Below are 12,753 nucleotides of genomic sequence, written 5' to 3' on the forward strand. Positions count from 1 at the left end.
AATTAAAGTCAGACATATGGTTGCCAACATAATATTATAAACATTAAATAATGGAAAAAGTGAAATCTGTGTTATTAAATAGAAGTTTAACTTGTGAACTATTAATTGGAGCAATTACTCAAGTGCAGCACTATATTTACGACTGAAAATTTGGATGTGCAAACACATTAGTTACTTTTGAAAAAAATTGCATTTAGCAAACTATATTGAAGATAACCAACTGATACTTATTTTAAACATTTGATCACAAATGCAAATGATATTTTTTTAAAGTATGCCTTGTGTATATCCCCATAATCTACAATTGTGCAAAAATGCTCATTTGTGCTGCCCCCCTCAGCAATTTCTAAACAGCTGAGGAAACATTAAAAAGGAAAATACTTCATTATCCAGTAGGCTATGCACAGAGTTAGCAAAATCATGATGAGGCTGCATTTGAAGATCAGGATTTAATTAAAGATCACAAACGGCAATTGGACCACAGCCGTTTGAACTCCATGTGACACCATGGTACATGGGAGTGAAACAAAGTGATCTCCTCAGATTGACTGTAGACAGTACTCTACCCCTCTATTGTGTGTGTGCTGGGCTAATTTAAACATCTGTTCTTTTGCAAACAAAAAAAGCAATGAGAGTTACTCATAGAATAAACATTTTTGACCCATTAAACTATCGGGGCAAGTCAAGTAATCCAAAATCGTCACATACTTCAGCTACCAACATACGTATTATAAATAGAAATACTGCAACACTGTGGTGTGGAGACCGAACTAGCCCACATTCCCCAATACCTCCCTCTGCATGTTCATTTTAACAAGCCCTTAAGAAAGCTGTCCATAAACATGCTTATGGATTCATTTCAACTCACTGGCCAGAAGGTGGAGGGACGGTGACTATGCCACTGATTACTGCCCGCCTAGTTACCACCTTAAAACACTTCCATCCATCTCAGAAATGGAAGCCTCAGTGATGACCTGTTCACTGTGAACACTAAGATATAATTATTGGGCAGTGATAGTGTACGCCGACTTACAACGAGCACTTAAAATATAGAAAACATTCAGAAATATACATTTTTTGAATGTACCTGATTGGGGCACGGGATGGGATAGTCCTGGCAGTAATCATGCACCCATGTAGTTTCCCAAGTTGTCCGAAGGGCCTGCTCATAAAAATAGCATCCCAGGAGCGCAACCAAAGGTACCAAGTACAGGCCGCTAAAAACTCCGATTCGAATCATAAATTTCTTCAGCTTCTCCTGATTCCTTCCGTCATGTTGGATCACCTGCCGTACGTGATTCAAAGAAATAATTCCTGCCAACAGAAGGGACAATCCCACCACCACACAGAGGCACAAGGGCGTCAAGATAAAGTAACGCAAAACATGCAAGTCATACAGCCCGACAAAGCACACACCACTGATATTGTCGCCTTCAACTTTGTTCAAGGCAAGCAGCATGACTGTGAATATCCCAGGCATTCCCCAGGCAACAGAATGGTACCACAACGCTTTCTGTTCAATGGCTTCACAACTCCACTTCAGTCCAGCTGCCAGAAACCAGGTTATGGTCAGGATTACCCACCAAACAGTTCCTGCCATGGTAAAGAAATATAACAACATGAAAAGGATGGTGCACCCCTTGTTCTGTGCCCCTATGACAACTGTTTCCATGGTGCCCAGTGTCTCATCCGCCTTGTTGCAGACTATGCTATTGCCAGCAACAAAACCCACAAAGTACATCAGAGATACAATGCTATAGCATACCGCGTAGAAAATGATCGGACGTTCAGGGTACCGAAATCTTCGAACATCGATAAGGAAAGTCAGGAACGTAAAGAGAGTAGCACACAGACAAAAGATGGAAACAACCCCAATGAAACATTTGGCAAAGTTCAGTTCATCTTCTTCGAAGTACATGTTAGGACATGGCGGCAAACAGTCACCTACACCAAGAAATGAACTGCCGTGCCCAGCAGGGGTCTTCAGGGGCCGTGGACACCAGAATCCATAATCCTTCACTATCGTTTGCGAAGTCTTCTCTGTAATTGATCTTGAAGTTGGAGCTACTGCGGAAGACTGTTGGCCATCACCACAATCTTCTAACCTTGAAATAAAAATTCACATCAAACTCCTCTTAAAAAAAAAAATCAGGTTTAAATTCAAATAATGCCCATTTTATCACACACCAGCAGGAAGTTTATACACTCCTCCATTCTGTATTTATTTTAGTCATTCCTCACATGCATTATTCCTGCTGAGAAGATGAGAAACCAACTTGCTACCCAACTTCTATTTTTAGTGCTTTATACTCATTGAATGCCTCAAACTGACTCATTTTACCTTCTGTTGTACAATTAAGTCTCCTTGAAGCCTCCCCTGGTCAGAATGGCTGACAATGGAAACTGACCAGGATAAAGCCAGGTCTTGCTACTCCTTGATGGAGCAAACTGCAACTCTTGGCCATCACCCCTCTAGTACTTTAAACACAGCTCTTTGAAGTCTATAATGCGAATACAAGGGCAAGCTCGATCCCATCGCAAATTAGTCCAAATTAAACATATATGGAACCTTTAATGTAGCGAAGCACCCCAAGGAACGTTCCAAAAAGGGGAGGCGACTGAAAGAGTACTTGAACAAATCGCGTTTGATAACCTCTTTCCTCACCTTCAAAAGCTTTATCAAAACTAGAGGTGTGGCAGAATGTGGAAGGGAATTTCAGAGAGCAGGACCATGACAGTTGAAGGTTCACTGGAAGGAAGGGGGACTGGAGAGAAGTCCACACTCCGATGAATGGAGCTGTGTACTTAAAGACTGGGCTTCAGGAGGTTGCATATGTAGGGTACCCCAAGGCTGTGGAAGAAATTACTTTCAAAAGTCCACATCCTGGTTTACTCTAAGCTGGCAGATAAGCAGGAGAGGTTGGCAAGGGCAGAGGTGATAGGCAAGTGGACATGAGCACTAGATAGGGTATGACTGGCAGAATTTTGGATAGAATGGCGTTCAAGAGGCCAGCCCAAAGGGCATTAAAAAGGTTGAACCTGGAGGCGACAGTGCGGATGATGGTTTCTGCGGCAGTAGGGATGAGTTGGAGATTCAGGCAAGTGATATTTCAGAGGATGTGACTAGTGGTGTCCCGCAGGGATCTGTGTTGGGGCCTCAACTATTCACAGTACTTATCAACGACTTAGATGATGGCATGGAAAGTCATACACCAAATTTGCCGATGACACAAAGATAGGCGGCACTGTAGGCAGTGTAGATGAAAGCATAAAATTACAAAGGGATATCGATAAATTAAGTGAATGGGCAAAACTGTGGCAAATGGATTTCAATGTAAGCAAATGTGAGGTCATCTACTTTGGACCTAAAAAGGATCGAACAGGGTACTTTCTAAATGGTGAAAAGCTAAAAACAGTAGAGGTCCAAAGAGACTTGGGGGTTCAGGTACATAGATCATTCAAATGTCATGAATAGGTACAGAAAATAATCAAAAAAGCTAATGGAATGCTGGCCTTTATATCTAGAGGACTAGAATACAAGGGGGTAGAAGTTATGCTGCAGCTGTAGAAAACCCTGGTTAGGCCACACCTGGAGCACTGTGAGCAGTTCTGGGCACCACACCTTAGGAGGGATATATTGGCCTTGGAGGGAGTGCAGCGTAGGTTTACCAGAATAATACCCGGACTTCAGGGGTTAAGTTACGAGGAGAGATTACACAATTTAGGGTTGTGTTCCCTAGAATTTAGAAGGTTAAGGGGTGATCTGATCGTAGATATTAAGGGGAACAGATAGGGTAGATCGAGAGAAACTATTTCTGCTGGTGAGGATTCGAGGACTGGGGGCATAGTCTAAAAATTAGAGCCAGACCTTTCAGGAGTGAAATTAGGAAACACTTCTACACACAAAGGGTGGTAGAAGTTTGGAACTCTCTTCTACAAATGGCAATTGATGCTAGATCAATTGTTAATTTTAAATCGGAGATTGATAGCTTTTTGTTAACCAAAGGTATTAAGGGATGTGCCAAAGGCGGGTATATAGAGTTAGGTCGCAGATCAGCCATATCATCATTGAATGGCAGAACAGGCTCGAGGGGCTGAATGGCCTCCTCCTGTTCCTAGGTGGAAATAGGCAGATTGGCAATGAACTGGATGTGGGGTTTGAAGCTCGGCTGAATTTCAAGCAGAACACCAAGTTTGTGCACTTAAATTAAAACAAACATGTAACTTTAAATACAAAAACCCCCCAGAAAATGGACACCAGGCCAAACAGCATCTAAAAGCAGAAAAATCAACATTTCCGCTGTGACCTTCCATCAGAGTTTTGGATTTGGTTTGTTTTGTATTTCCAGTATTCACACTTTTCTTTTTATCTCGTAAATTTTACATTTGTTTTGCTCACACTTTACTGCAAAACAGTTGCCAAAGAGCTTCCATAGGAAAGGTTTACTTTATTTTCCCTCTCCAACGATGAGAGCGACGACTGCCATGCAATCTGGGTCAGGTACTAGAGCTACTCCTTACCGATCACACTGCAGCACCTCGGGCCACATGATCCCAAATGTCTCGATGAGCTTTTCACAGTCCTGGAGAACGTCCTCACAGAGCTTCCTGCAAGGTGGGACAATCTGAAGTTTTTCTGTACAAGCCGGTACAAAGGCACTGCACAGAAACATTTTCACATCCGGTGAGCAAAGCAGATTTATAAGTGGAAGAAAAGGCTGCAAGAGGAGGAAACAAAATTATTAGAGTTATGGTCTACGTTATGTCTCACAATTTCAGCTCGCTTCCTACTGAACAGCATCACATCCTTCACAACAACATCATTTGGAAATACTTAAAAGGGAATGAACAGAGTACAGGATGATCTCTGGAAATACTCAGCAGGTCAGCCAGCATCTGTGGAGAGAGAAACAGAGTTAACGTTTCAGGTCGATGATCTTTCACCAGAACTGGAGAAAGTTGGAGATGTAACAGATTTTAAGTACAGAGGCAGGGAAAGGGGGGATGGGTCTCATTACTATCCCCTTTTGCCTTACACCATCATCCCTTTTGTCATTTAATCTCTCCTGCCCTCCAGCCTATCACAGACCTTCCCTTTTGTTCTTTCCTCCCCTCCCCTTTCCCTGCCTCCGCACTTGCTTAAAACCTGTTACATCTCTAACTTTTTCCAGTTCTGATGAAAGGTCATCGACCTGAAACATTAACTCTGTTTCTCACTCCACAGATGCTGCCCGACCTGTTGAGTATTTCCAGCATTTTCTGTTTTTATTTCAGATTTCCAGCATCCGCAGTATTTTGCTTTTGTACAAGATTATTGGGACACAGGGCAATTGCCGACTTTAGTTTCTCCTCTTCGGGCCCTTGCACACTACACACCATTCTTCTGGCTAATAATTTGGAAGAGAAGGGAGAGAAAAAGTTGAGTGGAGCATCTTCCCTTGGAGCCTCTCTCAACTGCTTGCTAGCAAGAGTGTGGGAGTAGCAGCAGTCTCATTCCTTTTAAAGAAAAATATTTTAGTGCTGAATATAATAAGGGCATTAATATGCAGGTTCTAGATGACAGGCTTACAAAGAAAAAAAAACCCTTCATAAGAGCAACAGGAGACACCCCTACATTTAGCACCACAGTAACAACAGAAAATGCTGGAAAAACTCAGCAGGTCAGGCAACATCCGTGGAGAGAAATTTGAGTTGACGTTTCGGGTCGAAACCCTTTTTCAAAACTGGAAAGAAAAGAAAATAGATTGAAGGCAGGGCTGCGATCGAACAAAAGAAGTAAAAGAGACAATAAAAGGTATTCAAAACCAGATGAGATGGTAATAGGCCGGTGGAGACAAAAGGCAGCTGAGATTAGGTGTGAAGTGTACTGGCAGGTAAGAGACAGCTGCCAGGTGGGAGAGAGAAACAAAAGGAAAGGGGGGGAGTTGGGAAGGAAGACCCAAAACAAAGGGGTGGAAAAAATAATAAGTAAAAAAGTAATAGGGGCCGAGGTTATGATCTGAAATTGTTGAACTCGATATTGAGTCCGGAAGGCTGTAAAGTGCCTAATCGGAAGATGAGGTGCTGTTCCTCGAGTTTACGTTGAGCTTCCGTGGAACACACAGTCTTCAAAACTACTGCAGTGTCTCCCAGTTCCACAGAATACATGAGGAAATTAATAGATTATACCAACCGGAAGATGAGACACTATTACATACAACTGCTGCTCGGTCAGTTGGTGGGAACAGAGAAACTTGGATTATGCTGTTTAAGAATATGTCGCTCTCCTGGGAGGGCACATACTCATCTTCCCTACACCACTCCACCCCTCCCAGTGCAATTTTCTTGAATTTGTACCCTGCCAATCCTTGGCACTGTATGTTAGTATTCCAATGCGACAAACATTTACAGCTACAGATGCAAATTTGCAGTCACATGAAACAGTATCCTCTTCCGTGAATGGATTATGAGTGGTAGCAGAACGTACAATGTATGAATGAGTGATAAATTATGCAAGATACATAACAGGTTTCATAATGCTGACTTGTGTTGATCGGTAAAAGATTTATTTTTGCCATGAATCATTTTGTAATATCGGTAAGTAACCTGCTTACATCTACATTGCCCACACATTCACGGGTGGGATTCAGTCTTCCGAGCATCATGTGCATTAAGACTGTCTAATGCGAGCCGTGCTCAAGTCTTTCCTCCTAACAACAGTTTTAAGCTCAGAATTTTTTTTATTCATTCATTGGATGTGGGCGTCGCTGGCAAGGCCAGCATTTATTGCCCATCCCTAATTGCCCTCGAGAAGGTGGTGGTGAGCTGCCTTCTTGAACCGCTGCAGTCTGTGTGGTGAAGGTGCTCCCACAGTGGTGTTAGGTAACCCTCTTTCCTGCTTCCCCCCCCCCCGCCAATCACTTGTCCCCAATTTACTTGATATTGATCACCCACTTACATCAACTACAATTCACTGCAGTAGCCATGAAGAGCTCCCTATTTACCACTTCCCTTGAGATGGGGGTGTGGCCGTTACTAAATACTATTTGGTTGCCTTTTAAAAAATTTTACCCCAAGTTTCTTAGGTCAACTCCAACTCTGTTGTTATTCGATTGCTTTATCAATAATATCACTCTACAGCCACTCCTCTGCTCAGTGACCCAATGTAATTTTTGGACTGCGACCACCCGGTTTATGCCATGCAGAGGGAGTTAAAATCGGCCCTATGCTGTTCTTGGAGCATTTACTGAAGAAGCAGAGAATGCTGAGCAGAGCCAAACACACAAATTTCATGTAGCGTTGCATAGAGGGCATCAGACAGTGTAGTCTTCAGGTGAAGTCTGATTAGAAGGTGTGACAATTCAACCAGGGTGCAGAGGCAATTCAGTGCCAATTTTAAAGGCATAAATTCTGCCCTTATATTTTAATGTACTTTGATCATATTATTTATAATTTAATAGGAAATCTTATGGCAATTTGGGAAGCAGAGACGTAGAGTTGGCTAGAGCATCTAAATTTCTCTGCAGTATTAGCTGAAGAGCCAGGAGACACAATCACTGGCAGCAACATGTAATTACAGCTTGGCAAGTTTATACAGGCAGCTCCATAATAACTGTGGACATAGGAATTTCCAATGAGAAAAGCTACCATAAAATTGTGACCAAAAACGTAACAGAAAGTAAGGTTTTGTTTAGCAAGAACTTGCATTTAACGTAACACCTTTAACACAGTAAAATGTCCCAAGGCGCTTAATAAGTGCATACAGATGCAAGGTGTATAGGTGAGTAAGTTCAAAAAGATTTTATTCTGTGATGAGAGCCCCTGGTTTGTGTGACCAAGTCAAGTCAAATTCTGGTTTTATTACCATGGAATTATGGTATTTTGACTAGTGTTTTGGAGATCATATTCTAGCCATTTCTCTGAAAACAGGTAGCTTTGCTCATGATCTATTCTCCTCTAAGATTATCACGGATTAGTTGGTTTTTAGAATCTTTACTATCTTATAATCGTCAGTAATGGATCTATAATCGTGTGCAAGAATTAAATGTAGAATTCTGTAATCATCAACTGAATTATATATGACATGTAGCCCTTTTGCTTATAATTAAAAGTCTGAGAGTAAGCTGTAACCAGACAACCTGGGGTGAGAAATAGGATTGCTATAGTCGAATAGTGAGCCTGTGGGTGAAAGTTGGCTATTAGCCAACAGTAAGGATGAGACAGAATGCAGCTAGCCTGGGAACCAAGGTTAGCTGTAGTTTCCATTGTGCTGGAATGTTATAACATCCGCAGTGAATTAAAAACAAAGGCCAACAGCAGGGGCCGTAGCTCAACCTGTGGAGGCATCTTCCTTTTGTGTTGCCATAACTACCCCAGACATGAGTCTTGATGGTCAAAAACAGATGATGCAAGAGCGTCATGAGACTAAAAACCTGCGTAAGCCAGGGTGCTGCGAACGTGGCATCTTTATGATTGGATTTTGGGTTTGGGTATCAGTCAGTGATTGGTTCAGGAGAATTCCATAGGTTTTGAATGAAAGGGTACAAGAAGGGGGTCGTAACAGCCACAAATTGTAGAAGATTTCAGGGAGCATCAAGGAGACACCTGGGAGACGAGGAGAGATGAGGGAGAGACAAGAGACTGTAGGGGGTGGCGTGTGCGCAGTCAGCTTTGCCCCGACTGGCTTTTGAGCGGTTCGAATCGCTCCCACACCCCTGGATTCTAGACACCGGACTTGGGTACAGGCGGCGATACAGAATTGGAGTAGACAACTGGTTTGGTGCAAGAAAGCTGTATTTTATTAAAAGGCAAAATAAAATTACAACACTGAAAATTACTGGAATAGTTACAGGCTGACAAGAGTACACTTAATTAGGAATGGGGAACACATGGCACATCGAGGGAAAAATCCCTTACCCTTGTCCCATCCCCCAATATCTAACTAAATTGTGCTGTGAGGGGCCCGGGATCATGCTCACCAATAAGGGTTTCTGGACAGGTCGAATCCTGTCGATTAAGCCGGTTGCGGTTTTGGGGCTCGCTCTTTGTGTCCTTTGGGGCCTGCCGTCGTCATGTGGTCCCAGGCGGTGGAGTCGTCCGAGTAAAGTACCCTCTTTTCCTCCGTTAGAGATAGGGAGTAAAGTCTTTGTTGGGTACTTTACCTTGCAGAATGGAAACTTTAGGTTTTGTTCTTCTGGTGGTGGTCTGGTCGTCGAAGTTTTTGTTGCGGTTGGGGTTCGGTTGGCGGTCTTCGGTGTTGGCTCAGTTGCGGTGGCCTAGATCACTACCTGTGCAGTGGTAATGATCTGAAGGTACGGTTTACCCGGCCCTTTGTTACCGCGGTGCTCGTGGTCATCGGCTTCTTCTTCTACCCCTGCTTTGAACGTCAGCTTATGCCTGGACCGGGGTGTGTGCCCGCTCGTCCCCAACGCTTCTCTACGCTGCCCTTCACTGCTTATCGGCCTTGCCATTCGCCTCGTCTTGCCTGCCCGATTGCTGCCCCGTGTGTTTTGAGTCCTGTCTCAAGTCCCGTTTCTTTGTTTACCGGTGGGCCTACAATTATACTATTTTGGAGGTTCGTTATCTGCACGCTGTGGTAAACCACTTTTATCGTTCACTATCGTTACACTATGGTTATCACTGTTTACACTGTTGTATCACTACACAAGGTCACCTCTTGTCACGCTGTTATCCCTGGGCTGACCACAGCTGACTCCGCCCCATGGCTCCGCCTGCTTGCCCAGGTATAAAGGTGGTCGACTGGCTGGTATTCCTCCTTGTTGGATCCGATCACCCACGAGGGTGGGCTCTGTTATTTAGCCAATAAAAACCTATAGTTACTAACTTAACTCGTCACTTTTCATGAACTGAATTGATAGGTATATCAATTTTATTGGCTAAATTTTGAAATGTCTTCAACGGAGCAGCCAAACGACCAGTCAGACGTACAGCCTCAGCCAAACGGCCAGCTACAACAGCCCCAGCAGCCGGCCTGGCTGCGAGCCCTCCGACCGCCGTACCTGGATCTAAACCCACAGGCAGCGAACTCAGCCCTCGACTTCGAACACTGGCTGAGCTGTTTCGAATCCTACCTGGGAGAATCCGGCGTGCCTCCGGGATCCAAACTAAGAGTTCTGACCGCCCAGGTGAGCCCTAAAGTATTTGCATTCATCCGGGACCTTGCTACATACGAGGACGCCCTCAACCTGCTGAAAGAGCAGTACCGGAGCCCTGTAAATTCTATGTATGCCAGACATCTCCTAAGATCCCGCTCGCAACAGCCAGGAGAGTCTGTAGATGAATTTTTACGGGCGCTACAAAAACTCGGCAGGGACTGTGACTTTAAAGCTGTAACGGCTGCAGAAAATACTGAAGGGAATATCCGCGATGCCTTCGTGAAAGGCCTTCGGTCCGACTACTCACGGCAAAGACTGCTCGAATCAAAGGACCTCGACTTGAATACAACTGCAGCCCTCGCTCGCTCTCTAGAAGTGGCCCATCGGGACCTCGAGGCGTACTCCAGGTACTGTGCTGCGCGACCCTGGGACTTGGACCCGACCGCAATACCCCTCACACCACCGCCTCTGGGACCTACCACAGTGTCGGCATCCCGGATCCGATCGGGACCGCCACCCCGGTACCGGCTGCGACATCGGAGCCCCGCGATCGAGCCGCCGGCTGCTTCTTCTGTGGCCAGGCGAAACACCCGAGGGCGCGCTGCCCTGCAAGAAACGCGACCTGCTCCGACTGCCACAAGAAAGGCCACTTCGCGAAGGCCTGCAGGGGGAAAGCCACAGGCACCAGCAGTGCCTCATGCGAGTTGTGGGGGCGGCCATCTTTCATCAAGGCCACCGATGCCAGTATCCCCTCGTGTGAGTCGTGGGGGCGGCCATCTTTGATCAAGGCCACCGACGCCGGCAGTGCCTCATGTGAGTTGTGGGGGCGGCCATCTTCTCTGCCATTTTATTCAACGTCGTGGGCACCGCCATTTTGTTCACCACACTCGACCGCCACCTTGTCTCCAGACCCAACCACCGCCTCACCCGCAGACTACAGCAGCTCGCTCAGCCATACACTAGCCTCCGTCACACTTGACCAAGCTCGCCCGCATCACCTGTCCAAGTCCATGATGGACATCAAAGTAAACGGCCACGCCACGACCTGCCTGCCTGTTCGACAGCGGAAGCACGGAGAGTTTCATCCATCCAGACACGGTGAGCCACTACTCCCTCACTGTCCGGCCAACGTGCAACCGGATCTCGATGGCGTCGCGGTCCCATTCTACAGACATCAGTGGCTACTGTGTTGTGACCCTGTCGGTTAGGGGCACGAAGTATAAAAATTTTAAACTTCTCGTCCTGCCCCAGCTCTGCGCTGCCATCCTACTAGGGCTGGACTTCGAATCCCACCTTCAAAGTGTCACTTTGGCATACGGTGGACCCCTCCCCCCACTCACAGTCGACAACCAGCAGCTTTTAAACCGCCCACCGCGTACCACCTGCGGCCTATCCACCCTCAAGGTCCCGCCCCCCTCCCTGTTCGCCAACCTCACCCGCGACTGTAAACCCATCGCTACCAAGAGCAGGCGGTACAGCGCCGGGGACAGAGCTTTTATTAGCTCTGAGGTGCAGCGTCTCCTGAAGGAGGGCATCATCGAGAGGAGCAACAGCCCCTGGCGTGCCCAGGTCGTAGTCGTTAAGACCGGCGATAAAAACCGCCTGGTCATCGACTACAGCCAAACCATAAACCGGTACACCCAGCTGGACGCATACCCCCTTCCCCGCATATCTGATATGGTCAATCAGATTGCACAGTACCGGGTATTCTCTACCATCGACCTTAAGTCGGCCTACCACCAACTCCCTATCCGCCCTGAGGACCGCCAGTATACCGCCTTCGAGGCGAATGGCCGCCTCTACCACTTCCTTAGGGTTCCCTTCGGTGTCACCAACGGGGTTTCGGTCTTCCAAAGGGAGATGGACCGGATGGTTGACCAGAACGGGCTGCGTGCCACGTTCCCTTATCTAGATAACGTCACCATCTGCGGCCGCGACCGGCAGGACCATGATGTTAATCTGGAGAGATTCCTCCGTACGGCCCAACGGCTGAACCTCACCTACAATAAGGAGAAATGTGTGTTTAACACCTCGCGTCTTGCCATCCTCGGCTGCGTAGTAGAGAACGGAGTCATCGGCCCTGACCCCGAAAGAATGCGCCCCCTCATGGAGCTTCCCCTCCCCCACTGTCCAAAGGCGCTGAAGAGAACCCTGGGGCTCTTCGCCTACTATGCCCAATGGGTGCCCAATTATGCGGACAAAGCCAGACCCCTCGAAGTCCACCTCCTTCCCCCTGACGGCAGAAGCATGCGCAGCCTTCTCCCTTATAAAGGGAGACATTGCTAAGGCCACAATGCACGCGGTGGATGAGTCTATCCCTTTCCAAGTGGAGAGCGATGCATCCAACTTCGCCCTAGCTGCAACCCTTAACCAGGAGGGGAGACCTGTGGCCTTCTTCTCAAGGACCCTCCAGGGCCCTGAGATCCGACACTCTTCGGTCGAGGAGGCGGCCCAGGCGATCGTGGAGGCAGTACGACGCTGGAGGCATTACCTGACAGGCAAACGATTTACCCTCCTCACCGACCAGCGTTCGGTCGCCTTTATGTTTAATAACAAGCTGAGGGGCAGAATCAAGAATGACAAGATCTTGAGGTGGAGAATCGAGCTCTCCACCTATGATTATGATATCTTGTACCGGCCTGGTAAACTGAACGAACCG

General features: G+C 46.4%; 1 protein-coding gene across 3 annotated transcripts in view; it reads right to left on the reverse strand.

Annotated features, from left to right (window-relative positions):
• The window catches only part of LOC147115117 (frizzled-6-like), a 102,082-nt gene that overhangs the window by 22,196 nt on the left and 67,133 nt on the right, over positions 1 to 12,753 (reverse strand). For all 3 annotated transcript variants that reach the window (XM_085993415.1, XM_085993414.1, XM_085993413.1), the window contains exons 3-4: positions 4,522 to 4,718; positions 1,088 to 2,105 (exon numbers count right to left, since the gene is read on the reverse strand). In XM_085993415.1, coding sequence (XP_085849541.1) covers positions 1,088 to 2,105; positions 4,522 to 4,718 — 1,215 coding nt within the window. The remainder of the gene's footprint in view (positions 1 to 1,087; positions 2,106 to 4,521; positions 4,719 to 12,753) is intronic.

The sequence above is a fragment of the Somniosus microcephalus genome, chromosome 7, assembly GCF_052327205.1.
Source record: "Somniosus microcephalus isolate GS21.2 chromosome 7, FLI_Smic_1.0, whole genome shotgun sequence".
In the NCBI taxonomy this organism is placed as follows: domain Eukaryota; kingdom Metazoa; phylum Chordata; class Chondrichthyes; order Squaliformes; family Somniosidae; genus Somniosus; species Somniosus microcephalus.